Below are 25,134 nucleotides of genomic sequence, written 5' to 3' on the forward strand. Positions count from 1 at the left end.
TCCAAACCGTCATCGAACCCATCTTTCTACCATTCCTAGACCGGCAAGGGAACTTGCTGTTCCAACAGGACAATGCACGTCCGCATGTATCCCGTGCCACCCAACGTGCTCTAGAAGGTGTAAGTCAACTACCTTGGCCAGCAAGATCTCCGGATCTGTCCCCCATTGAGCATGTTTGGGACTGGATGAAGCGTCGTCTCACGCGGTCTGCACGTCCAGCACGAACGCTGGTCCAACTGAGGCGCCAGGTGGAAATGGCATGGCAAGCCGTTCCACAGGACTACATCCAGCATCTCTACGATCGTCTCCATGAGAGAATAGCAGCCTGCATTGCTGCAAAAGGTGGATATAAACTGTACTAGTGCCAACATTGTGCATGCTCTGTCGCCTGTGTCTATGTGCCTGTGGTTCTGTCAGTGTGATCATGTGATGTATCTGACCCCAGGAATGTGTCAATAAAGTTTCCCCTTCCTGGGACAATGAATTCATGGTGTTCTTATTTCAATTTCCAGGAGTGTAGTATATCGGGCCCATGCTGAACAAATGGTACATACGCAGTGTAACCTCTTTTGTCTTACGTAAGCCACATGAAAACTGAAATTGTAAAGATCGTGTAACCAGTTGGTACTCAACGACTCCCACGCTCGATTAAGCCATGGAGGCTTTTGAGTTTATACAATAGAATCTTCACTTACGTCTCAGGTGAGGCTAGTCATTTAATTTGGGAACGGGTGAATATTTGCATGGTAATATCATTTTTAAGGAATTTCAGTGGGTTGTTTAAAGGTTGCCCAGTATTGCACGTTACGTGTCCGGCAATTTTCCGGCACATTTACGACCGCATGCACAATGCAGTTTACTCATCCAGAGAGTTCCAAAATAACGCGTCGATGGTAAATTCCAGTAAATCTCTTACGTACACATAGATATAACAAACTAGTTAATTGCTATCTCCGAACTCAACTCGTCGCTGTTTGTTGACACACGGATGACAGCAGGTAATTACATTTACTAATTATGCGGTCGCCATTAATATCGCACGTCGTTGAAATTGTATGCAGAGAGTAACATTGTTCGAACAAACATTTGCAATTCTGTTTCGCTATAAATATTTTGGGATTCTGCCTCTAATATTAGGAACATAATCCACATCAATGCGTATAGGGAGTCGAGCTACCTTAAATGGCTGCCTAAATTGATCCACTTCAAAACACACATGGTCAAAGTATAAAACTAAATAAAATTATTCGCACATTAAACCCTCGTCTTACTTTAAAAATGGCAACACCATATTCCCTGTGCCGCTTATTCATGTTACCGCATATCCACCCAAGCGCTGCTCTCGTAAGATGGTAAACACCGGTCCCATCAGGTGTCTCTCCATGCACCGCCACTGGGTAAACATATGAACGTATTTGGCTAACTGTGCAGAACCATCAGCCGTTCCATAAAATCTAAATATGTTTCAAAGGGCTTGGAGAGACATCATGCCAGTGGAACTCTGTGCCTATCGTTCACATTTACCGTGGTAACGCTATCTTTGAAAAGGATCTACAAAACCGTTCAAGAAGGCATTAACGTTCTCGCCTGATTATATTGAAGTACATTATGAAACTTAAGCTAGTTGATTACTGTTTTAATTGCCTCAAAGATGGACAAGTTTCTTTCTTTCCTTGTCCACAGGAATGATTCCTAAGTCTTCTTCTATACCTTTGAGCGGATGATTAGTTTCTTATATATGTTTGACATCCACCTCTCTGCCGTAATTGCCAGCCCAAAAGCGGCTACGTGCTCCTTATGGTTTGTCGAAAATTTGTTCTTTATATTGTTCCTACGGTATATTTAACGCTAGCGGATGCACATTGTGTTTATGGACGCCTGCCTGTTCATATTTACTTACCCTTTTACGAATTTCAGACTTCAAACTTCATCCCATTACGTTTCTGGTTGTGAACGTCGACTGCGCGTTATATGGCCCAATAATGTTCGCCTATTTCTGTGACATTTTCCCAAAATATGGTAAAGTAATGATAGTCTTACCACTCGTCATTTCCTCTTTCCGTTTCTTGTTGTGCCTGTGGATAAGACTGCTATCAGTGTAATGATGTTTCATTCACGTAACCTATCTGCAGCACTCATTCCAACGTTATTGGCTCTATTCATTAACCTTATAAACACCGTTTCTTTATAAATTTGCAGGGGGCGAAGACAATTTGGGAATCATGGCTCTTGTTGCAGTTTGGTTGCTGACAATCTAAGGGGCACTCGATTTATCTTTCACCATTAGGGCAACTTCAAGGTACAAGAATGAAATACGACTATTATCTTTGAGGTCTACTGTGAAATCGATTTTTTCGTGTGACTCATTAAATGAATAAACTGTGTAGTCGACGACTTCTTTACCATAGCTTTGGATAACGTTGATAATATTAGTTATGATAACCATTATCTTAACAACCGCTACTTCCGTTCCTTAAGATGGTCGACATCACACATTTGCAGCTGTCAGTGTCGAAGCAGACATCTTCAGTACTACCAAAATTTGTGGTTCGGCGTTAGAAAAATGCGGAGACTGATCTCGAGAATAAGAGGAAAATATAAAACACATGTGAGTGGATGTTCATGCGTAGTAACGTTAGTGTTTTTCCAAACAAAGACTGGCATTGCTACTTTCATGTCCTCGTTCTGTTCGAACATGTTCCAATTTTCCAATTATCTCGTCATCTACTTCCTTCGTTCCGTCGTGTTCACGCTCTTCTTTCTGTGTAAATCAGTAACATGAAACTGTCTGCTCTGGTTGGATAAAGAACAATCTCTATCCGTCTGACCAGATGTTGCTAAGTGTTGGTACATAAGAACATCCACCTACAACGAAAAGTTTGTGGAAGGATTATATGTTTAGCATGAAACTGAAGGTTGCAATACAGACCTCTACCAAGCAGTAACGACAGTTTCCGTTCCTTTCAGTTTGACATAGTAACTATGATGTAATGAAGGTGATTCATACAATGTAGCACGCGTAAAAAATGTCCTAGAGTCTACTGAGAAATTGTGTCAGTGCTGTGGTGACATTGGCAGACGTTTGCTCTAGTGCATGAACAGTGGTTCCTCGTGTAACTGAAAATGTAACGTGTTTTCATTGGTGGTGAGTGGTGAGTGGTGAGTGGTGAGTGTAACAATAGTCAAGGCAGACGGTATGTATGCATCGGTTAGGGACCTCTCCCTGCTCGGTGTTTGACAGTCGCTGCCGATCTCCAGGGACCCATCGAATTAGCGAAGCAGAATGGTATGTGTGCAAATATTGGACAAAGTGATATGGAGAAACCATAGCTTAGCCTGGAGATAGAGTCTCTACCGTAAGTTGTCCTGACGGGCATTTGGTATGGGAAGAACACAAGAAAAATTCTGGACGGCATTCGCACTGATGTGGGATGTGAAATTCTTCTCGCGTCCTAGGTCACCTTTGAACCGACCGGAACTGTAAATTTTGCGCAGAAGCTGACCAATTCGTTACGAGCTCAGAGAAGCAGAGCAAGATCGAAAACATCTTTAGTCTCTGTAGAATGAGAAACAGCAATGCAGCTACAACAGCACATTCAGCCGAAGTAAGTAAAATAAACCTTTGCTTCAATCCGCACAGTGGGCCCCATTCCCAGTAGTTGACAGTGATCGAAGAGGAACGATTACGCAATGTGCTGAAGTATACTGGGGCTCTTCTGCTCGCAGATACACACCACTGTTCTGATTTCTACCACGCCTGTTTCGATCCAGCAGCCTGACAGTTGCGAAATTTTTTTTTTTTTTTTTAAGACGGAGAGCTTTTCTCTTTTGACTATGAAGATGTGATTGTGCTATTAGCTCAATATACTGACGTATTTCTGGTGAAGAAATGATTAACACAAGCCAAAAACTGAGTACGGTATCTTGTCGTATGACCATCACATTGTTGGCCTGTATTAGTCATCTATGGGGCAGACCTGTATCGAAAGCGTAAGATGTGATGAGCATCCCAAAGAGACCAAGAGAATTTTACGTGTCAAAAACACAATTCATTTTAACAGCCAGAGGACAGAAGCTGAAATGAGTGCCACTGTTGTTCTCGTGTTCGACCGAAAACGTGTCTACAGACGTGAAATGCTAAGAGTGCACGCCACGACCCAACTCTGAAAATATCCACGGAATGCATTGTGTTTATTACATTAACGCTCATCTGTTGATAGCGTCGTATTCCTGTTAACACTGCGGCTACATGACACATACGGCAAACGCTTAAGCAGTGGAAGAGGTTCCTTGCTGAGGTAAATCGGCATTTTTTTTCCATTTTCCTGCTACAGAGGTGACAAAGCAAGACAACATTTAAATTACAATGCTGAACACTTCCATCGTCGAAGATTTTCACCGTCTTACACTTTCTGAGTGATATTACATTTTATGAGCAATTTTAGATCATTACCGAGTAACGAACCGTCTTTTTCAGTGCTTTATTTCGTAACTACAGTGCCAACGTATAGTGAATGGGCGATCTTGTGCGATAAGGAACACGAACACCTTCTGGATGACCTTTTATGTTTATTTGATTACCAGTTTCAATTTTTCCCACTGCTCATCTTCAGATCCACATTCGTATGACTAGTATTTCTTCATGATGATGAGATTTCACTTAATAGTCCAGTTTTGATTCACACTTCGTTCTAACAAGAAACAACGGGTTGCAGTTGGTTGGTTGGTTTTCGGGGAAGGGGTCCAAACAGTGAGGTCATTGGTCCCATGGGAGTAGGGCAGCAAGTTGGCCATGACCTTTCAAAATATCCATTCCGGCATTTGCCTAAAGCGATTTAGGGAAATCACAGAAAACCTAAAACAGGATGGGCGGGCGCGGGTTTGAACCGACGTCCTCCCGAATGCAAGTCCAGTGTGCTTACCACTGCACCACCTCGTTCGCTAGGTTTGCCGTAATTACATTTGTATCTGAAGAGGACTTACGGTACCAGTCGGAATTGCTAGTCTAGGTAAGGATAAAATGTGACCCAGATGGTGTCTGCTGTTATTTACTATTATGGACAGTCAAATGCAAACCAGGCGGATAAAAAAGCAAGAACACTGATTAGTGATTCAAATGTGTCATAACTGTCATAGCTATCCCACTCTGGGTCAACAAGGTCGGTGCCTCCATGGAAAAAATTTTGCTGTAGTATGCGGAAAAATGGTCGCCAACCTACATGTTGCGAAGTTTTCTCCGACACGGTGCAGAAATTGCACTGGGAAGCCCTTATATACTTTTATAAAGCCACGATGTCTCCTCATGAGGTTTCAATATTTTTCTAGCCCTAAAGAAGGAGATTAGTGCCCGCCGATTCACTTTTCATGGCGACATTAGTTTTACTGTGGGATAGATATATTAACAGTTATAGCGATTACTTTTGAAATAGTTAACCGGTTACTTACCTTTTTTCACCTTTTTTGTTTTCTTTTCATTGCCTTTTAAACAGGGAGGTGAGAAACAGTATGAAAAGCTTGTAAGGCTGTTGCAGGGTAGATTGTGCTCTGAAATAAATTTAAAGAAAATAAAATCAATACAATGCGCCTTTCCGAGCTTATTAACATTTATGTTAGCCAATCAAACCGTTGCTCTCGCGAATTCAAGCGGCCTCTCAAAGATGGTGTCACAAAATGTGTTCTTCGTTTGGTTTTCTAAAATCGAACAAGGGAGAGGTACATAGATTGGGCATAGTACGGTGAAGAGGATCGTACCCGAACCAAAGATTTACCAGCCTCGTGTGGTATCGTCCACACTATGAGAACAACTGCCACGAACTGTATGTGGCTGGCCGCCTGAATTTGTGTGCACAGCGGCCTAATTGACTAACTTCAATGCTAATTGACTCAGATGCGGCGAAAAATAACAAATTTCTTTCTTGAGGATTATTTTTCAGTACAACGTGTCCTGTAACGCTCTTATAAGCTGTCAGGAGTGCTCGCAGACATAAAGTTTCCAATTGTGATCTTGTATGTAGCAGTGTCTGCTTAGGAATGAGTTTAGCAGTTCAAAAGAAACACTAGGCGTCCATACCTTGAGATTCTTTGGTGTAATCGAATATGGCTTTAATGGAAACGTTTCGTTCCTCACAAGGATTAGCAAACGCCTAGACTAGAACAGTTGTAGACGGAGTGAAGATGGCAACGTGGGCAACGGTAGGCATTGTAGTACCAGCTGGTTAATCATCAGACGTTGTTACGGTGACGGTAGCTGCTGCAGTGTAGCTAGTGCTGTGGCAGTTGCTGCTGGTCGAGTTTCTATAGTAGCTGAAGAGCAACTGCTGTGCTTGCCCTGAGGATTGAAGAATGATCTGTTACACGACGAAGATGAAAACTAACTATCTTCAATTGAAGGTGAATATAAATACTTCTATGTTGCCAAATCATCATCAAAAATGAAGTATAATGTTTAAAAACGGCCATCTCTCTGTGCGGGTTTTACTAAAATTTCCAGGAAAAAGCAGGCATACAATCGAATTACATGATTCATTAAAATACAGAATAAGGTAGAGAATAGCACAGGTACCGACTCGGTGCTCATATTGAAAGAAATATTCCAGTTACGCAATACAGAAATAAGTATTTAGTCGCTGTTATTTAACCCAGTGACAGGCAGTGCTGCAACAGCATGCATTGAATTTGGCCTCTGTGCCCGCATCTCGTGGTGCGGTAGCGGTCTCGCTCCCCACGCCCGAGTTCCCGGGTTCGATTCCCGGCGGGGTCAGGGATTTTCTCTGCCTCGTGATGGCTGGGTGTTGTGTGATGTTCTTAGGTTAGTTAGGTTTAAGTAGTTAAGTAGTGCACCCGTGGTGTAGGGATAGCCGGCACGGTAGATCAGCGTGTTCGGTCAGAGGGTTAGCTGCTTTGTGTAATAAAAAAAATTGAGTGAATGGATCATTAACGAACTTCAACGGACGTCAAGTGACGCTCGCCACGAACAATTGAAACGGGATTTAAAAAGAAAGGGGGTAGCGTCTTCGATTCATAATCAAAATGTCTTCGGTCCCGGGTTCGATCCCCGCCACTGCCTAAATTTTGATAAATAATCAGCATTGGCGGCCGAAAACTTCCGGCATAAGAAGTCAGCCTCATTTTGCCAACGGCCTTGTCAAAGAGGGAGGAGGAGCGGATAGAGGTTCAGGGCACTCTCTTGTCCTAGGTGTGGGAAATTGCCCCAAAAGGCGGAAGAATCAGCAATGATCAATGGCATGAGGATGCAGAAGGCAATGGAAACCACTGCATTAAAGACACTTAACGTGTATCCACAGTACATGTGGCCTGTAGTTGAAGAAGTGTCATGATGATCTCTCCATTGACGAAAGATTTCGGAATAGTCCCCCATTCGGATATCCGGGAGGGGACTGCCAAGGGGGAGGTTACCATGAGAAAAAGATTGAATAATCAACGAAAGGATAACGTTCTACGAGTCGGGGCGTGGAACGTCGGAAGCTTGAACATGGTAGGGAAACTAGAAAATCTGAAAAGGGAAATGCAAATGCTCAATCTAGATATAGTAGGGGTCAGTGAAGTGAAGTGGAAGGAAAACAAGGATTTCTGGTCAGATGAGTATTGGGTAATATCAACAGCAGCAGAAAAAGGGTTAAGAGGTGTAGGATTCGTTATGAATAAGAAGGTAGGGCAGAAGGTGTGTTACTGTGAACAGTTCAGTGACCGGGTTGTTGTAATCAGAATCGACAGCAGACCAACACCGACAACAATAGGTCAGGTATACATGCTGAAGATGAACAGATAGAAAAAGTGTATGAGGATATTGAATGGGTAATGCAGTATGTAAAGGGGGACGAAAATCTAATAGTCATAGGCGACTGGAATGCAGTAGGGGAAGGAGTAGAAGAAAAGGTAACAGGAGAATATGGGCTTGGGGCAAGGAATGAAAGAGGAGAAAGACTAATTGAGTTCTGTAACAAGTTTCAGCTAGTAATAGCGAATACCCTGTTCAAGAATCACAAGAGGACGAGGTATACTTGGAAAAGGCCCGGAGATAGGGGAAGATTTCAATTAGATTACATCATGGTCAGACAGAGATTCCGAAATCAGATACTGAGTTGTAAGGCGTACCCAGGAGCAGATATAGACTCAGATCACGATATAGTAGTGATGAAGAGTAGGCTGAAGTTCAAGACATTAGTCAGGAAGAATCAATACGCTAAGAAGTGGGATACGGAAGTTCTAAGGAATGACGAGATACGATTGAAGTTCTCTAACGCTATAGATACAGAAATAATGAATAGCGCAGTAGGCAGTACAGTTGAAGAGGAATCGCTCAGATCCGAAACGCATTTCTTTTTGTTGTTCAAAGCCAGCGGTGGCGAAACTGCATTGCGCGTGCGTGGGGTAAGCAGCCAGCCACTGACCTGTGTAATGAGCAGCAAATCCGAAGCGTGCCGATTATACGCGGCAACATCCAAAAAATGCATCCCTGGTGAAGCCAAAACGCTCTCTCCCACAAAACTCTTCCGCGGGCTGGATTGAAACTAACAGCGGGCCATATACAGTGTGAAAAATATAAGCTCATTGGAATTTACAGTTTCTCATAGTTGGATTACGGCTTAAAAAATTCGCATAAAATTCCGTCAGCAAAAATATTAATCTTTTTAACCGGGAATCTTCTGAATATGAAGTGACTCATACTGAAGTGATCAAATATTTATTTCAAAGGTAAAACATTAGACTGCTAATATACGTGAATCTTCCAGTTATAGTCAGCCTAAAATTGGAAAAGGTATACGAGGTAAAATGACCCTTCCACAGAATGGGAAAAAGCATACAGAGGCGACTGTGCATTCAAATAATGCACTTACACATTTATAGGCAGTAGTGCCTGAAATTAGTCTGGGTGGTTCATTCTTACCAGTCCAATATGTACTGTATCCAAATTCGATGGTTCAACTTACGTTCTACCGGCAGAGCGGTCTCCATAGATGACGATCAGTATATTACTATACACAAAAATATAATGTATACCTTATTTAAAAAGATAAACATGTCGCTTACAGCTTAGGTTCTCCGCTCGCTCACGGTACCACTCAAATGAAGTCCGTTGCCGACGTGAATCGGTAACCGGTCGAGTGCGAATCACATCCCATGTATTTAACTACGGATTCGCAGACGGCGCGACCGCAGAGTGACTCGAACCACCACCAAATCGCTCGCAGCGAGTTACCAACCACTCGGCATCCACCTTGCAGCGTGATCTGAGTTGGGTCTTGTCCTCGAACGGAGTTCTATAGTGATTTGATTTGAAGATGAACGAGAAGATTGAGAACATTGGCTCCGAACAGGCAGTGGTAAAACATGCTAGTTTATACAACTAAAAGGTCCGAGGCTACTGCTGCAGGGATTTGTCGGGGAATCAGTAGTGTGAAGTGCGAGATGCTGAGAACAGCCTTCAAGGTAATAGTGCTTCCGATCAGTTTTACAAAATAGTTCTGCAAGTAGTTGGCCAGCAATCAATGGACGACCTTACGAATCACCCAGATACTGAAAGTTAGTTCCGAAATAGGTTTGCGAAAGACGACAATCAATGTACTTTAATCTAAATATTATTTAATGATGTGCTCATTGGCAAGTTTATTTCTTTTACAATTTTCAATGTATATTTGCCGCATGTATAAAAGTAATCAACACTTTCGGACCTCAAAGGGATTAATATCTACCTCCACACAGACACATTCTTTAATGTTCGTATTGTTATGACGGGAGAAACCGAATCACAGCAGCAATGTTTACTCATTATAAGAAAAGCGTTGAATTTCTATACTGAGTGTTGCAGTTCCTCGGCGGCTACAAACAGCCTACAGTTCATGTTTGTCTTGTTGCATGGATGAATCCAGAACTCTCTTCGTTTTATCATACTTACGTAATGAAAACATAGCACCATGTGTATGGCTAGGGATGAATCTCCACTCGACAACTCGAGTGTGACAGAAAGATACGCGGGTGCCACAAACAATATTTTCTTATCTGTACGGTGGCACACGGTAAGCGCGGTTCCTCACTTCAGAGTAGCGCCAGGTGTGCAACTGCATTACCAAGAATTCGGCAATCGGTTGCCTTTTACGATCGCTTTTCCGTTGCTTCCCGTATCAGTGACACCGTGTTTGGTCGGCTTCAGAATCATTTCGGTGCTAACTCGATGCCAACTGGGGCGTTGTTGATTAGTGTAAGGTGTGATTGTTGCTAGATAATTACGTTCCACTGACACTGATGTACGGGACTGTATGCAGTGTGTGACGTCACAGGGCGAGGAGATGCTGGTGCTGCCGCTGATGACGATGGGGGCGCTACTGGTGGCGGGCAGCGCGTGCAGCCTGCTGCTACCGGAGACGCTGCACCGCGGTCTTCCGCAGACGCTGGACGACGGTGAGGCCTTCGGCCGCGACTGGAGCTGGAGGGACTTCATCCGCTGCTGTCCGCCCAGGTAGGTATCCAGTCCATCGCGGTGCGCTCCGTCCGCGTCAGTCCTTCATTCCGATCTGAGTGATTTGCCTGATAGCGTGTGCCCTACGCTGACCTGTTCGTGTAACTTTCACACCGCCATAGCTGGCTCGAATCCATCTGGCTTATTTTACACCGTTATTCTTGTACACCAGCCGTTCCAGTTGTAGATTTCAGAATGTTTCATCGCTGTTTTTGGCAATTTCTGGGCTGGTCCACAATCTCTAACTCATGCTATGCTGTTTGCGAATTAACACAATGTCATTCAGAATACATTTAGATGATTTATTGGTAGACAGAGCACACAACGTACCCACCTTAGGTTAACTGATAACTCTTTTATATATATATATATATATATATATATATATATATATATATATATATATATATATATATATATATTGTTACCTTCAGTCCTAAGACTGGTTTGATGCAGCTCTCCATGCTACTCTATCCTGTGCGAGCCTCTTCATCTCCCAGTACCTACTGCAACCTACATCCTTCTGAATCTGCTTAGTGTATTCATCTCTTGGTCTCCCTCTACAATTTTTACCCTCCACGCTGCCCTCCAATGTTAAATTTGTGGTCCCTTGATGCCTCAAAATATGTCCTACCAACCGATCCCTTCTTCTAGTCAAGTTGTGCCACAAACTTCTCTTCTCCCCAATCCTATTCAATACCTCCTCATTAGTTACGTGATCTACTCACCCAATCTTCAGCATTCTTCTGTAGCACCACATTTCGAAAGCTTCTATTCTCTTCTTGTCCAAACTAGTAATCGTCCATGTTTCATTTCCATACATGGCTACACTCCAAACAAATACTTTCGGAAACGACTTCCTGGTACATAAATCTATATTTGATGTTAACAAATTTATCTTCTTCAGAAACGCTTTCTCTGCCATTGCCAGTCTACATTTTATATCCTCTCTACTTCGACCATCATCAGTTATTTTACTTCCTAAATAGCAAAACTCCTTTACTACTTTAAGTGTTTCATTTCCTAATCTAATTCCCTCAGCATCACCCGATACAATTTGACTACATTCCATTATCCTTGTTTTGCTTTTGTTGATGTTCATCTTATATCCTCCTTTCAAGACACTGTCCATTCCGTTCAACTGCTCTTCCAAGTCCTCTGCCGTCTCTGACAGAATTACAATGTCATCGGCGAACCTCAAAGTTTTTACTTCTTCTCCATGAATTTTAATACCTACTCCGAATTTTTCTTTTGTTTCCTTTACTGCTTGCTCAATATACAGATTGAATAACATCGGGGAGACACTACAACCCTGTCTCACTCCTTTCCCATATATATATATATATAATGTAGAGACCTTCTTCTGAACTTCCGTATCAATTTGAAGCAAATTTGGCACAGAAAAAGCAGATCTACAGAATATCAGCGCAGCTGGCTTTATAACCTCCTAGCCAATAGGCCAACAGGAATCGAGCGGATAGGCTGCACTGCATGATACACATGTTGTTTTGGAATAGTATCGGGCAGCTTTATCTACCTGCTCCGCATTACAGCTTGAACTTCAGTGGCAAATATTTTGACGTAGACTCCCTTGTACGACAGGCATCTTGTAGGAGGTGTATTGGCCTACTTTACTGAGCTGTACTGCAGGAGCTCCACGTGCCAATGAGCGTTGCTGGCGATCGGTTGTGACATGGACAGAGGTGGGGCAGATGTAAACTGAAGGAGAGAAGGGGGGGTTGAAGATATGGTTAGTGGCAGGATTTAGAGTATATTTACAAACAGAGGGGAAGGAGGGAATTAGGAGAGTGAGAGATTGACGAGGAGGAGATACACAGGTAAATGTGGGAGAATGAGGTGGACAGAGGGAAGAATATGTTGACACATAGAGGGATGGCAGGTGGTGTGTTCAGTGAGTGTGTGTCGAGCACATACACGAGTGAAGCAATGGTGAGGAAGGTAGTATCGAAATTAGCTAAATCTTTTCACTTTTTTTTTCTTCTATGCAGCCTGAATCGTTTGAATCATATCGCAACAACAGTGCGTTCGAGACGAAAAAACAAACGATGTAAATCACTTTTTAGTATCAATAATGTGGCTGCGTTCGAATCTGTCGACAGTAGCGAATAAAATAAAAACTGGTCAAATAGCTATAGACGGCAGACCCTCTTACCAAGGTATGAATTCCAGAATTGATGAAGACTTGTGTTCCGATTATTCCGGGAAGCAATGAAATAATAACGGGTTCATACCACAAGGTATCCTTGTGACAACATTGTAGAAGTAAATGCAACAGGCGATCATAAAGTTGCCTTTCGAAGGCAGTACAGTCCACAATCGGTATGCCAATGAGCAGAATTGCCATGAGTATCGACGCAGTCACCCCACCAACGCACCAGTTTGAAGACACCCGTCTTAAGAAAAGATCCTGCCGTGCTGTATTAAGAAGTCCCAACTGCCTGTTGCATAATTATTCTCCTCACGACCGGAATTATCGGCCCTTCAGTCTTTTTTAAGTGACTAAAGGCGTGATAATCACATGGGGAGAGATGAGGACTATCGGGCGGCGCTCGTATGTCTCCCACTCGATTTGGCGTAACTTGTTCGTTACGATATTTGCCATATGGGGATGTGCATTATTGGGAAGCAGCAACACACGAATTGCCGTACCACTCCGGAACAGTGGTTTTAGACAAGCGTTCATCACAGAGACAGCCTTTATTCTCCGTCATGAATATCTACTGGTGTTCGGCCTTCGCCAGACTAGAAAGGAATAACAGTTCGTTGTTTCTTTTGGGACGCACTTGGTCATTACGTTGCCATAGTTCACTCTTGAGTATTTACCGCAAGCACGTCAAAAGGAAACAAATGCCACAATAATCCCTCGCCTACATGTCATTGCTTATGTACACGCACTAAGGTCGAGTTACTTTGCATGTACGCTACAGTAACTCCCTCGAATAGATACTTTTTGATTGCCCCTGATACATTCAGCTACTCTCACCAGTACATGCACGACCATTTCACGATTGTATCATGAACATCAGGAATCCGGTAATACATCAAATCTCCGACGTCACTGCGGCCGGAAAAACATCCTGCAAGAAAGGGACCAACGGCGACTGAAGAGTGTCCTTCAATGTGACAGAAGTGCAGCCCTCCCGCAAATTTCTGCAGATCTCACTGCTGAGCCATCAACAAATGTCAGCTTGTGAACCATTCAACGAAAAATCATCGATATGGCTTTCGGATCTGAAGGTCCACTCTTGCACCCTTGGTTACTGCACGACACAAAGCTCTACGGCTCGCCTAGCCCCTTCAACACCGACATCGTGCTGTTGATGACTGGAAACTTGTTGCCGGGCAGATGAGTCTCGTTTGAAATTGTAGCGAGCTGATGGACGTGTACGGGTACACTAATAGCCTCACGAATCCATAGGTCTGCATGACAGAAGGGGACTGGTCAGGTTGGTGGAGCCTAACCAACGACATCACAAACATCCATCCCCGAGGCAGGAATCGAACCTGCGACCGTAGCGGTCGTGCGGTTCCAGACTGAAGCGCCTATAACCGATCGGCCATAACGGGTCTAGAAGTAGTGTCTTTGATTCATAATCAAATTTTATTCGGTCCCGGGTTCGATCCCTGCCACTGCCTAAATTTTGATAAAAACTCAGCATTGGCGGCCGAAGACTTCCGGCATAAGAGGTCAGCCTCATTCTGCCAACGGCCTTGTCAAAGAGGGCGGAGGAGCAGATAGAGGTTCAGGGCACTCTCTTGTCCTAGGGGTGAGAAATTGCCCTAAAACCGGAACAATCAGCAATGATCAATGACAGGAGGATGCAGAAGGCAATGGAAACCACTGCATTAAAGACACGTATCGTGTATCCACAGGACATGTGGCCTGTAGCTGAAGAAGTGTCATGATGATCTCTCCATTGGCAAAAGATTCCGGAATAGTCCCCCATTCGGATCTTCGGGAGGGGACTGCCAAGGGGGAGGTTACCATGAGAAAAAGATTGAATAATCAACGAAAGGATAATGTTCTACGAGTCGGGGCGTGGAATGTCAGAAGCCTGAACGTGGTAGGGAAACTAGAATATCTTAAAAGGCAAATGCAAAGGCTGAATCAAGGTATAGTGGGGGTCAGTGAAGTGAAGTGGAAGGAAGACAAGGATTTCTGGTCAGATGAGTATCGGATAATATCAACAGCAGCAGAAAATGGTATAACAGGTGTAGGATTCGTTATGAATAGGAAGGTAGGGCAGAGGGTGTGTTACTGTGAACAGTTCAGTGACCGGGTTGTTCTAATCAGAATCGACAGCTGACCAACACCGACAACGATAGTTCAGGTATACATGCCGACGTCGCAAGCTGAATATGAACAGATAGAGAAAGTGTATGAGGATATTGAAAGGATAATGCAGTATGTAAAGGGGGACGAAAATCTAATAGTTATGGGCGAATGGAATGCAGTTGTAGGGGAAGGAGTAGAAGAAAAGGTTACTAGAGAATATGGGCTTGGGACAAGGAATGAATGAGGAGAAACACTAATTGAGTTCTGTAACAAGTTTCAGCTAGTAATAGCGAATACCCTGTTCAAGAATCACAAGAGGAGGAGGTATACTTGGAAAAGGCCGGGAGATACGGGAAGATTTCAATTAGATGACATCATGGTCAGACAGGGATTCCGAAATCAGATACCGGATTGTAAGGCGTACCCAGGAGCAGATATAGACTCAGATCACAATATAGTAGTGATGAAGAGTAGGCTGAAGTTCAAGACATTAGTCAGGAAGAATCAATACGCTAAGAAGTGGGATACGGAAGTTCTAAGGAATGATGAGATACGTTTTAAGTTCTCTAACGCTATAGATACATCAATAAGGAATAGCGCAGTAGGCAACACAGTTGAAGAGGAATGGACGTCTCTAAAAAGGGCCATCACAGAAGTTGGGAAGGAAAACAATGGTACAAAGATGGTAGCTGCGAAGAAACCATGGGTAACAGAAGAAATACTTCAGTTGATTGGTGAAAGGAGGAAGTACAAACATGTTCCGGGAAAATCAGGAATACAGAAATACAAGTCGCTGAGGAATGAAATAAATTGGAAGTGCAGGGAAGCTAAGACGAAATGGCTGCAGGAAAAAGGTGAAGACATCGAAAAAGATATGATTGTCGGAAGGACAGACTCAGCATACAGGAAAGTCAAAACAACCTTTGGTGACATTAAAAGCAACGGTGGTAACATTAAGAGTGCAACGGGAATTCCACTGTTAAATGCAGAGGAGAGAGCAGATAGGTGGAAAGAATACATTGAAAGCCTCTATGAGGGTGAAGATTTGTCTGATGTGATAGAAGAAGAAACAGGAGTCGATTTAGAAGAGATAGGGATCCAGTATTAGAATCGGAATTTAAAAGAGCTTTGGAGGACTTACGGTCAAATAAAGCAGAATGGATAGATAACATTCCATCAGAATTCCTAAAACCATTAGGGGAAGTGGCAACAAAACGACTATTCACGTTGGTGTGTAGAATATATGAGTCTGGCGACATGCCATCTGACTTTCGGAAAAGCGTCATCCACACAATTCCGAAGACGGGAAGAGCTGACAAGTGCGAGATTTATCGCACAATCAGCTTAACAGCTCATGCATCGAAGCTGCTTACAAGAATAATATACAGAAGAATGGAAAAGAAAATTGAGAATGCGCTAGGCGACGATCAGTTTGGCTTTAGGAAAAGTAAAGGCACGAGAGAGGCAATTCTGACGTTACGACTAATAAAAGCAAGGCTAAAGAAAAATCAAGACCCGTTCTTAGGATTTGTCGACCTGGAAAAAGCGTTCGACAATATAAAATGGTGCAAGCTGTTCAAGATTCTGGAAAAGGTAGGGGTAAGCTATAGGGAGAGACGGGTCATATACAATATGTACAACAACCAAAAGGGAATAATAAGAGTGGACGATCAAGAACGAAGTGCTCGTATTAAGAAGGGAGTAATACAAGGCTGTAGCCTTTCGCCCCAACTCTTCAATCTGTACATCGAGGAAGCAATGATGGAAGTAAAAGAAAGGTTCAGGAGTGGAATTAAAATACAAGGTGAAAGGACATCAATGATACGATTCGGTGATGACATTGCTATTCTGAGTGAATGAACAGTCTAATGAGTACACAGTATGGTTTGAGAGTAAATCGGAGAAAGACGAAGGTAATGGGAAGTAGTAGAAATGAGAGCAGCGAGCAACTTAACATCAGGATTGAGGGTCACGAAGTCAATTCTGCTAACTAGGCAGTAAAATAACCAATGACCGACGGAACAAGGAGGACGTCAAAAGCAGACTCGCTATGGCAAAAGAGGCATTTCTGGCCAAGAGAAGCCTACCAATATCAAATACCGGCCTTAATTTGAGGAAGAAACTTCTGAGGATGTATGTCTGGAGTACAGCATTGTACGGTAGTGAAACATGGACTGTGGGAAAACCGGAACAGAAGAGAATCGAAGCATTTGAGATGTGGTGCTATAGACGAATGTTGAAAATTAGGTGGACTGATAAGGTAAGGAATGAGGAGGTTCTACGCAGAATCGGAAAGGAAAGGAATTTGTGGAAAACACTGATAAGGAGAAGGGACAGGATGATAGGACATCTGCTAATATATAAGGGAATGACTTCCATTGTACTAGAGGGAGCTGTAGAGAGCAAAAATTCTAGAGGAAGACAGAGATTGTAATACGTCAAGCAAATAATTGAGGACGTAGGTTGCAGGTGCTACTCTGAGATTAAGAGGTTAGCACAGGAAAGGAATTCGTGGCGGGCCGCATCAAACCAGTCAGTAGTCTGCTGACAAAAAAAATAAATAAATAAATAAATAAATAAAAAATAAAATAAAAATAAAATAAAAAAATAAAAAAAATAAATAGCGGCCGGCTGTGCAGGTGGAGTGACATGGGACCCATTATAAGACCAGCTGTGACTTTGGTAGGTGCCACTCACGTAAGCATCCTGTCTAATCACCTGCCTCCATTTATGTTCATTGCGCATTCCGGTGGACTTCGGAAATTTCAATAGGACAATACGACACCCCATATGTACAGAAAGGCTACAGAGTGGCTGCGGAAACACTTTTTTGACTTTAAACACTTTAGCAGGCCACCAATCTACCAGACATAAACATTGTTCAGCATATATGGGATACCTTGCAATGTGCTATTGAGAAGACGTCTCCACCCCTTATTAAGATCTAAATGGTTCTTACCAGGCTTTAGCACTGGTACTATGATACTTCCCACTATTACGACGGGAATTCGCAGTCGTTCCAGATGCAATTGAAGATGGCAAGGAGGTGGCGCTGGATATCGGCTGACAAATGTTTAAACATTTGAGAATGGATGCGGTCTGGGCCAGGGCATGTCTTAGTACTGTCGTTAAGGGCACTGTAAAATTCCTACTCACTGAAGGGATCATTATATGGCTAATGGTGGTGTGGAGCTAAAGAGAGGTTTGTCGTTGCATCTGCTGTTTGAAGAGATGAAAGGTGATGTGGTAATTCTCAGTCACAGAACTGCAAACATAATGATGCTCTGTGGTTAAGTCTGTATCTGCAGACATGGCTCCATTTGTGGAAGTTGCAGGTACATCTGCAGGTGTCTGCTAGCTGCAAAGTCGGTAGACCTTGGTCAGATCCTGGGAAGGGGAGGTTTGTGTACCAATGGTGGAGACATAGTTTTCCTTACATCCTCCCCGCCCCCCCCCCCCTTTCGTCGTTTGTTGAGCAGGCAGACCTGGGCATTGAGCCTTTTGAAGGCATGAACTTCTCCACGGAGGGGTAGCACTTATGACACTGGAGCGCTCGCCTATGGTCTCTAATGGCCGCATTAATTTCTGGAGACCACCGAGGCACTGACTTTCGCTGGGTGCAGTTGGAGGAACAAGGGACTCCCGATTCAGCTGTGGCCGCAAATTTGTCAGTGATGATATGGATCAGCTCACCGACGGTGGAATGAAACGGAGATTCAGTTATGGTAGCGGAGGTGAAAGTCTCCCATTAATTCCTGGGAAGAGGCCAGCTGGGCCAGCATCAAGACGATTGACGCTGTGGTAGTGATAGAAAGAGAGGAAAGCGATCACTACTACACAAGTCATGAGCTCGCCAGTGTAGAAACGGGAGAATGTCAGGACCGCAGATTGAGAGGTCAATAGCTCACCATGTCCCACACATCTCACTGAAATGTATAGGGTCACCATTTTTGAGGAGGCAAAGGTCGAGTTGAGATTGTAGGTGCTCAACATCTCTACAACAGCCAGTAAACTTGGTCCACCACACAAAGAGTTGTTGTTGTTATTGTGCTCTTCAGTCCTGAGACTGGTTTGATGCAGCTCACCATGCTACTCTATCCTGAGCAAGCTTCTTCACCTACTACAGCTTACATCCTTCTGAAACTGAATCTGCCTCCATACAAACGGTAAGGTCCATGGTTCCTGGGGGGACACAAAGAGTTATGGGCATTAAAATCACCCAGACGTAGAAAAGGTGGGTGGAGTAGCGAAATGAAGGCAGCCAATACATGGTACGGGGTGTCACCACCTCGAATGAGGTAGATATTACAGATTGTAATTGCCTGTATCGTCTTCACCCTGACTGCCACAGCTTCTACAGGTGGATCAAGAGGCACAGGTTCACTACAGACAGAGGTAAGTACAAAGATACAAATTTCACCTGACAGTCAGGTGCATCACCTCCAATAGCCAAGAAGTGTGTGGGTCCGTATTGTAGGAAACCAGATTTGCTGAAGGGCGATGCAAAAGGCGGGTGTTATGTCTCTAAGTTGTAACTCACTCAGGTGGGAGAAAAAACCACCATAGTTTCACTGTGTGATGATTCTTTCTGGGGGAGGCACTTACTGACCAAGGAGGCGGTTATGCCTCAGTATAACTTACTGCCACAGGTTAAGTATTCGTATCCATTGCCATTGCCGATGAGCCGTTGGTGAGATCCAGATCCTCAGGGAATGCTAAAACCTCCGCGATAATTTTACTCAGTCGCTTTCGAGCCGGGGTCAAGGCTTCGCTGCCATAAAGCAATCTCGGTAAAGACAATACTATATAAAATTTTACTTCCGTTTCTTCCCTAACTTTATTCTTAAACGTTCTCTGAATGGTACCACATACAATTTGAAATTTGCTTACTTTTTGGTCAATAAATTATAAATGGTAAAAAAATTATAAAATCTTGTCGCTCTCAAGTTATTTAAAATTCGGTATTTCTCTTGCAATGTTTCCTAGCACGATCTTATATCTGACCGGATGGTTTCCTCTAAAGGCCACAGTTTTTGTTTCATTGACTGACAGTTTCAAATTACTGGACTGACGTATATTATTAGTTAAAAGAGACTTGGACTTCAGTAACTATGTTATATTTAGTTAAATTATTATTTGATAGCCTACAAACACAAGGGTGTCCGAATAGAAACTGTTAGTGAATTTACAAGGGCACGGTGAAAAGTAATGCCACCGGATTTGTTGTGTGTTTGATTTAAAAAGCTTTAAAAGTTTTGACTTGAAAATTTAGGACACATTAAGTTTCAGCACTCCCCTTGTAATTCCCATATCTACTTGCAATTTCCTTTACTTTGAGATGTCGTTAATATATGTATTTCAAACAGTGAGTGACAACCTAAAGCATTGTCACAGTCCTTTATTTGCTTGAACCCTTTCAATTCTTTTAATTCCCATGTCTTTTATAAAATTAATATTTCTATGGAGACCACTTATTACCGAAATTAGGTGTTGTGGCTAGCACTCATTTCATAGTATCTGCTACAATTTAATTTTATTTAGCGCTTTAAATGCAGTGTCAAAACCTATAAAAGCGAGATGTATTTCCAAATTCTGTCTCCTTTGTTCTACTATTTATCTAATGTGAAGGCATTAACGGTGCAGGATCTCCCTTACCTAAATCTATTTTGCTCTCACTCTAGTAGAAATTTTGCATAGTTTTTAACCTGTTATTTATTATCTTAGCCCAGCTTTCATATCTTCTATTCATGAAATTAATACTTCTTCAAATTTCACAATTTCTGCACTCCCTTATTTCGAGTAGATCATTCTTAGTTATTTCCCAAGAGAGTGGTATTTGTTAGTTTTGCCTGCTTTTAATGAGTAGATATGAAATTCATAAGTTGCTTATTATATCACTGTTTTTGATAATTTCCATATTCACTCCATCTAATTCTAAACCCTTCCTAATTTTTACAGTCTTGAATATTGTATATAATTCTTGTAATATTATGGGATCTGCTTCTGGGCCTTTATATCGAAGAGAGACAGCTATTTCTGTTTCAATCACCTTCTAATTATAGAACTACTGTTCATAATGTTTACCCACAGCTGTTCACTTACTAGGGTTATTTTTTCAGTATCTCTTCTGGTTTATGTGCTTAATATCAGTCTCATGTACGTCATGCTCCACCTCACATACAAACTTGGAGTATGCCTTCTAGTGAGCCTTCCAGGTTAATTTCTTGAAAACTGTTCTTTACTGTTTATGTACATCATCTTGTAGATTTGATTTATTTTTTAAATATATCTTTTATTCCTTTCTTTTACCTTCGCTTGCTTAATTTAATCCTGCGCACCATATTCTCAAAACGATTTTATTTCATATTTTTCTTTTCTATCTCTCAGTTTCCAGTTTTATAGATTGCATTTAGTTCCGGTGTAACAATAAACACAGTATAAGATCACAATATAGGCCATCCGCAAGAGGACCGTCAGCACGTATCTTGTGAGCAAGTATACTGAATACGTAAATAGGAGTAGCTTTTTGCTGAGTGGGCAGTTTTATCCCGCAACAGAAACCACGAGACCAGTCACGTGACGTTAAGTGGTGGTGGTGGTTAGTGTTTAACGTCCCGTCGACAACGAGGTCATTAGAGACGGAGCGCAAGCTCGGGTTAGGGAAGGATTGGGAAGGAAATCGGCAGTGCTCTTTCAAAGGAACCATCCCGGCATTTGCCTGAAACGATTTAGGGAAATCACAGAAAACCTAAATCAGGATGGCTAGACACGTTAAGTGGCAGAGGTCAGCTTGTCAGCGCCCTGTTGCGTTGTCTGCTGCACTTATGTGGCACCACTGCCTGTCGGAACGAGTAAATACACTGGCTGAAAAGAAAGTGAAGCTCCCTGAAGAGGGGGAGGATGCTATTCGAAACTTCTCGGGTTGTGAGAGCACATGATCTTATTTCTGTGTTTACAAATTCGAGTAAAATTTACGAAGAAGATAACAATCTGACCGCAAATATTACTGTGATGTTGCAACCACAATGGCCTGGATGTATGCATCAGTTCGGTCGGAAATTGTGTCATAAAGCTATTGTATCGTCTTACAATGGTATCTGACCCTCGACTGTAGTATATGGTCCATGATGGCATGGGTAACGGCAGTGGGAAGGAGTCGATTTCCGCGCAGGTTGCATACATACTCTATCTCGGACAGAAATGGGGATCTTGCTGGCCATGGGAGTACTTTCACAAACAGGTAGTACACAGACATTTATGTATTATCCTGTTAAAAATTAGCGCCGGAGAGGTAACTCAAGAGAATGCTGGATGTTCTCGACCTAACGTGGTCCCACCAGAGTTTCCTCAGGTAATATCAGCCGTGACCTGAAGTCAAACCCGAAAGTATTTTATAACACGAACAGAATGTTAAAAATTTTCATTCAGTCGAAAAAGCAAACACCATCGTTGGGACAAAATGGTGTATATAAAATAACATGCAAGGAGCGTGAAAATGTGCATATCGCTCAATAAGACAGAATTTTGCAGGGGAGTCCATTACTTGTCTCTAATAGTAGATGCTGATTTGAACATAATATGATATGCTTCATGCACAATATGGTGACACTACCTTCTGGTTGGCAAACGTGGACCGATCCACAGATACCCTGGCGACGAGCGTGCCTGCTCTCGTGTCTGTGTGCAGCCAGACATCGGGTTAATGTACTTCAGAATCACCTATAAATATAAGTATTGGGTGACTCCACCAGCCCACAAAATGCAGACTCGTTATGAAGTCTCTTTAAAACTCTGTTGGGTACTGACAATGCTGCTTCACATGTATTCGTGGCATTTCCGTGACTTCACAGTGAGGATATTTACCCCCTTGATCCAACCTGTAAGGTGAGAAAATAACCCTTAACGCGAAGGCAGCCTGGTGGCAGTTCCACATGGCACCTAGAACTGGAACTCTAATTTCTTATTATGCATTTGTACGAGGTCAGTATGACATCTGACGACGTCTTCTGGACGATCCGTTTTTTTTTTAATTACTGTATAGGTAGTCTCAATATCGGAGTCTGTCTACAGCAGCAATCAATGAACAAACAGGCAAAGGCAAACCTACGGAAAACTGATTTTGCTATCGGGCATGGGAATTAAGATCTGGAAACATTCGTACCACAGAAGGTGGACTTTGAATGCTAGTAACTGTCAAGGAAATGCAGTCCACAATGTCTTGGAAGCTCCGGCTGATATTCTACTTACATAGCTTTTCTGTAGAAATTTCTCTTTACTTTCGTCTTTTAAGTTGCTTTTGTGAAACGGTCTTGCTATAGGAGAGATGCTTTATGTCTAGATGCGGCTTCTCCTTCTCAAGACCCTTGCTAACGAGCAGTTACTCGAAATGAAACACATCCTATACAGTCAAGGACTTACACAAATGATGAAAAGCTACGAACATCAAAGAAAAATGACGGGCAGAGAACAATCGTAACTGAGAAACAGCATCTAATACTGAAAGGCACAGAGTGGAAGAAGTAAGAAAGAAAAGTGAATCTTACTTGTTAAAGGTCTCTGGAGTAGCTATTAGAGTACTGCAGGCTAAATGTATCTCTCTGATTTTATATTTGAAAATACGAATTGTCGTATTCAGTGACAACTATGAATAACATAAACAAAGAATTTTCACAGTGGACTAAGCGTTACCGTTGACAATACACATCAGTGACATCAGCAATATATGTTCTACTTTTATCCTGTCTTCTTATAAAATCTTTTCGCACACCGCATTTAAAGCGTTTGAAGTACTTGTGTTACGAAAAGGGACAGTAAAATTGTTTCATCTTTTCATATTACATGTAAAATGAAGAGACTTCAGTAAAATATGTAACTAAATGAGAAAAGGAAAAATTCTACATTGCATCAAATGATTGTTATAAAATTAATACGATAAATTCACAATGTGATCTTCTATTGTAACATGAGTCATTAGTAACCCATGGTACCAACTGAGAGCCTTGTGAAAAATTCGTAGGTCTGTTCTGTCCACGGAACTACAAAGTTACAGATGACTGATCAAATCCGCATTTTATCGCTGTGAACTTAGCAGTGAATTTCATTGTAGTTAACTATGTAACATTGCCTACCTCCATATCAATGAATGTTTCCCCGCAAATGTAATGTTACAGGAATCCCTTATTGGTAATTGCATGGATGCAACCGTTTATTTGCATGGATTTGGGGATGATGAATGGTCAGTTTGTTCGTCGAAACTTGACAAGATAGTACGAGATCAATGTGCGCACTTCGGTGAACAGATGGTGACCGGGGCTGGAAATTATTAGCATAGCTGTCCATACATAACTGGTTATTAAAGAAACGGCCCAGGGCCATAATTTGTACATACATAGTATACAAGCACTGTTATCTCTTACACAAGTGTAAATAGTATTAAAGGACAATGCGTTAAGTGAAACGTGATACGTACACAATTATCTGGAACGCAGTAAGAATTTCGTTATCTGCCATAAAAAAAAATACTTTACCGTTTAAACATCAGTTTTCGTTTAACTGACTCTTTTATTTTTAATTGTTTCAGAGTGGGAGACGTGTCAATGGAAGATAAACCAACGTCCTTAGAATCACCACTAAGAAGGTAAATCGCCTACACGAATCACATGTACTGTGTTTCCATTTTATTAAAGGTCAGCTCTCACAAAGAAAATTTCATACAGGATGACCCAATTACACTTTCTGAAATGTGTTACTGTTAAGTACATTTATGTTAACGTGTGCATATGTGGACCATTGTGCTTATAGTATATATTTACTTACTTCGCATAAATTGTGCACAATTGGGCCTCATGTTTCTCCTAACTAAATCATCAGTAAGTTGAGAGTTAAATAGAATCTTTTTCATGTGAACAATTTACCCACTTAACTTTAAAACGCTGTTTAGTTAGAATGATAACGCTTCTTATCACAATAAGCTATTAATGCAACTTTATTCGTCAATTTATGCTTCAGAATTTTTTATCTTACTGTCAACTATGTATGAACTACTGTTTTATGCACTTAAATTATTGATGTGCTTACAATGCGTAAGAAAAATAAAATTGCTTCTAATGTGCTATTTTGTTGGAAAATTCATTCCGCCCAGTTTGCGCTTAGTATCGAGTATATTAATATTAAATTATCGCATTCTAAAAACAGAATATCCTACATAATTTAGTAAGTTACCTTTAATCATGAACTTCAGCTTCATTAAAAGTAGTACAGCAAAAATCCTTAATTCTCTTGCATTAAACCTTTGGGTCACACTACGACTTTTAATTACGAGCTTACAATGCTATATGCGTCACGGAAAACATAATTATAT

General features: G+C 42.1%; 1 protein-coding gene across 1 annotated transcript in view; it reads left to right on the forward strand.

Annotated features, from left to right (window-relative positions):
- Positions 1 to 25,134, forward strand: part of LOC126355571 (beta-alanine transporter) — a 1,112,053-nt gene that overhangs the window by 1,072,136 nt on the left and 14,783 nt on the right. Inside the window, exons 10-11 of the mRNA XM_050005933.1 lie at positions 10,299 to 10,477; positions 24,355 to 24,411. Coding sequence (XP_049861890.1) covers positions 10,299 to 10,477; positions 24,355 to 24,411 — 236 coding nt within the window. The remainder of the gene's footprint in view (positions 1 to 10,298; positions 10,478 to 24,354; positions 24,412 to 25,134) is intronic.

Source organism: Schistocerca gregaria, chromosome 3 (genome assembly GCF_023897955.1).
Source record: "Schistocerca gregaria isolate iqSchGreg1 chromosome 3, iqSchGreg1.2, whole genome shotgun sequence".
In the NCBI taxonomy this organism is placed as follows: domain Eukaryota; kingdom Metazoa; phylum Arthropoda; class Insecta; order Orthoptera; family Acrididae; genus Schistocerca; species Schistocerca gregaria.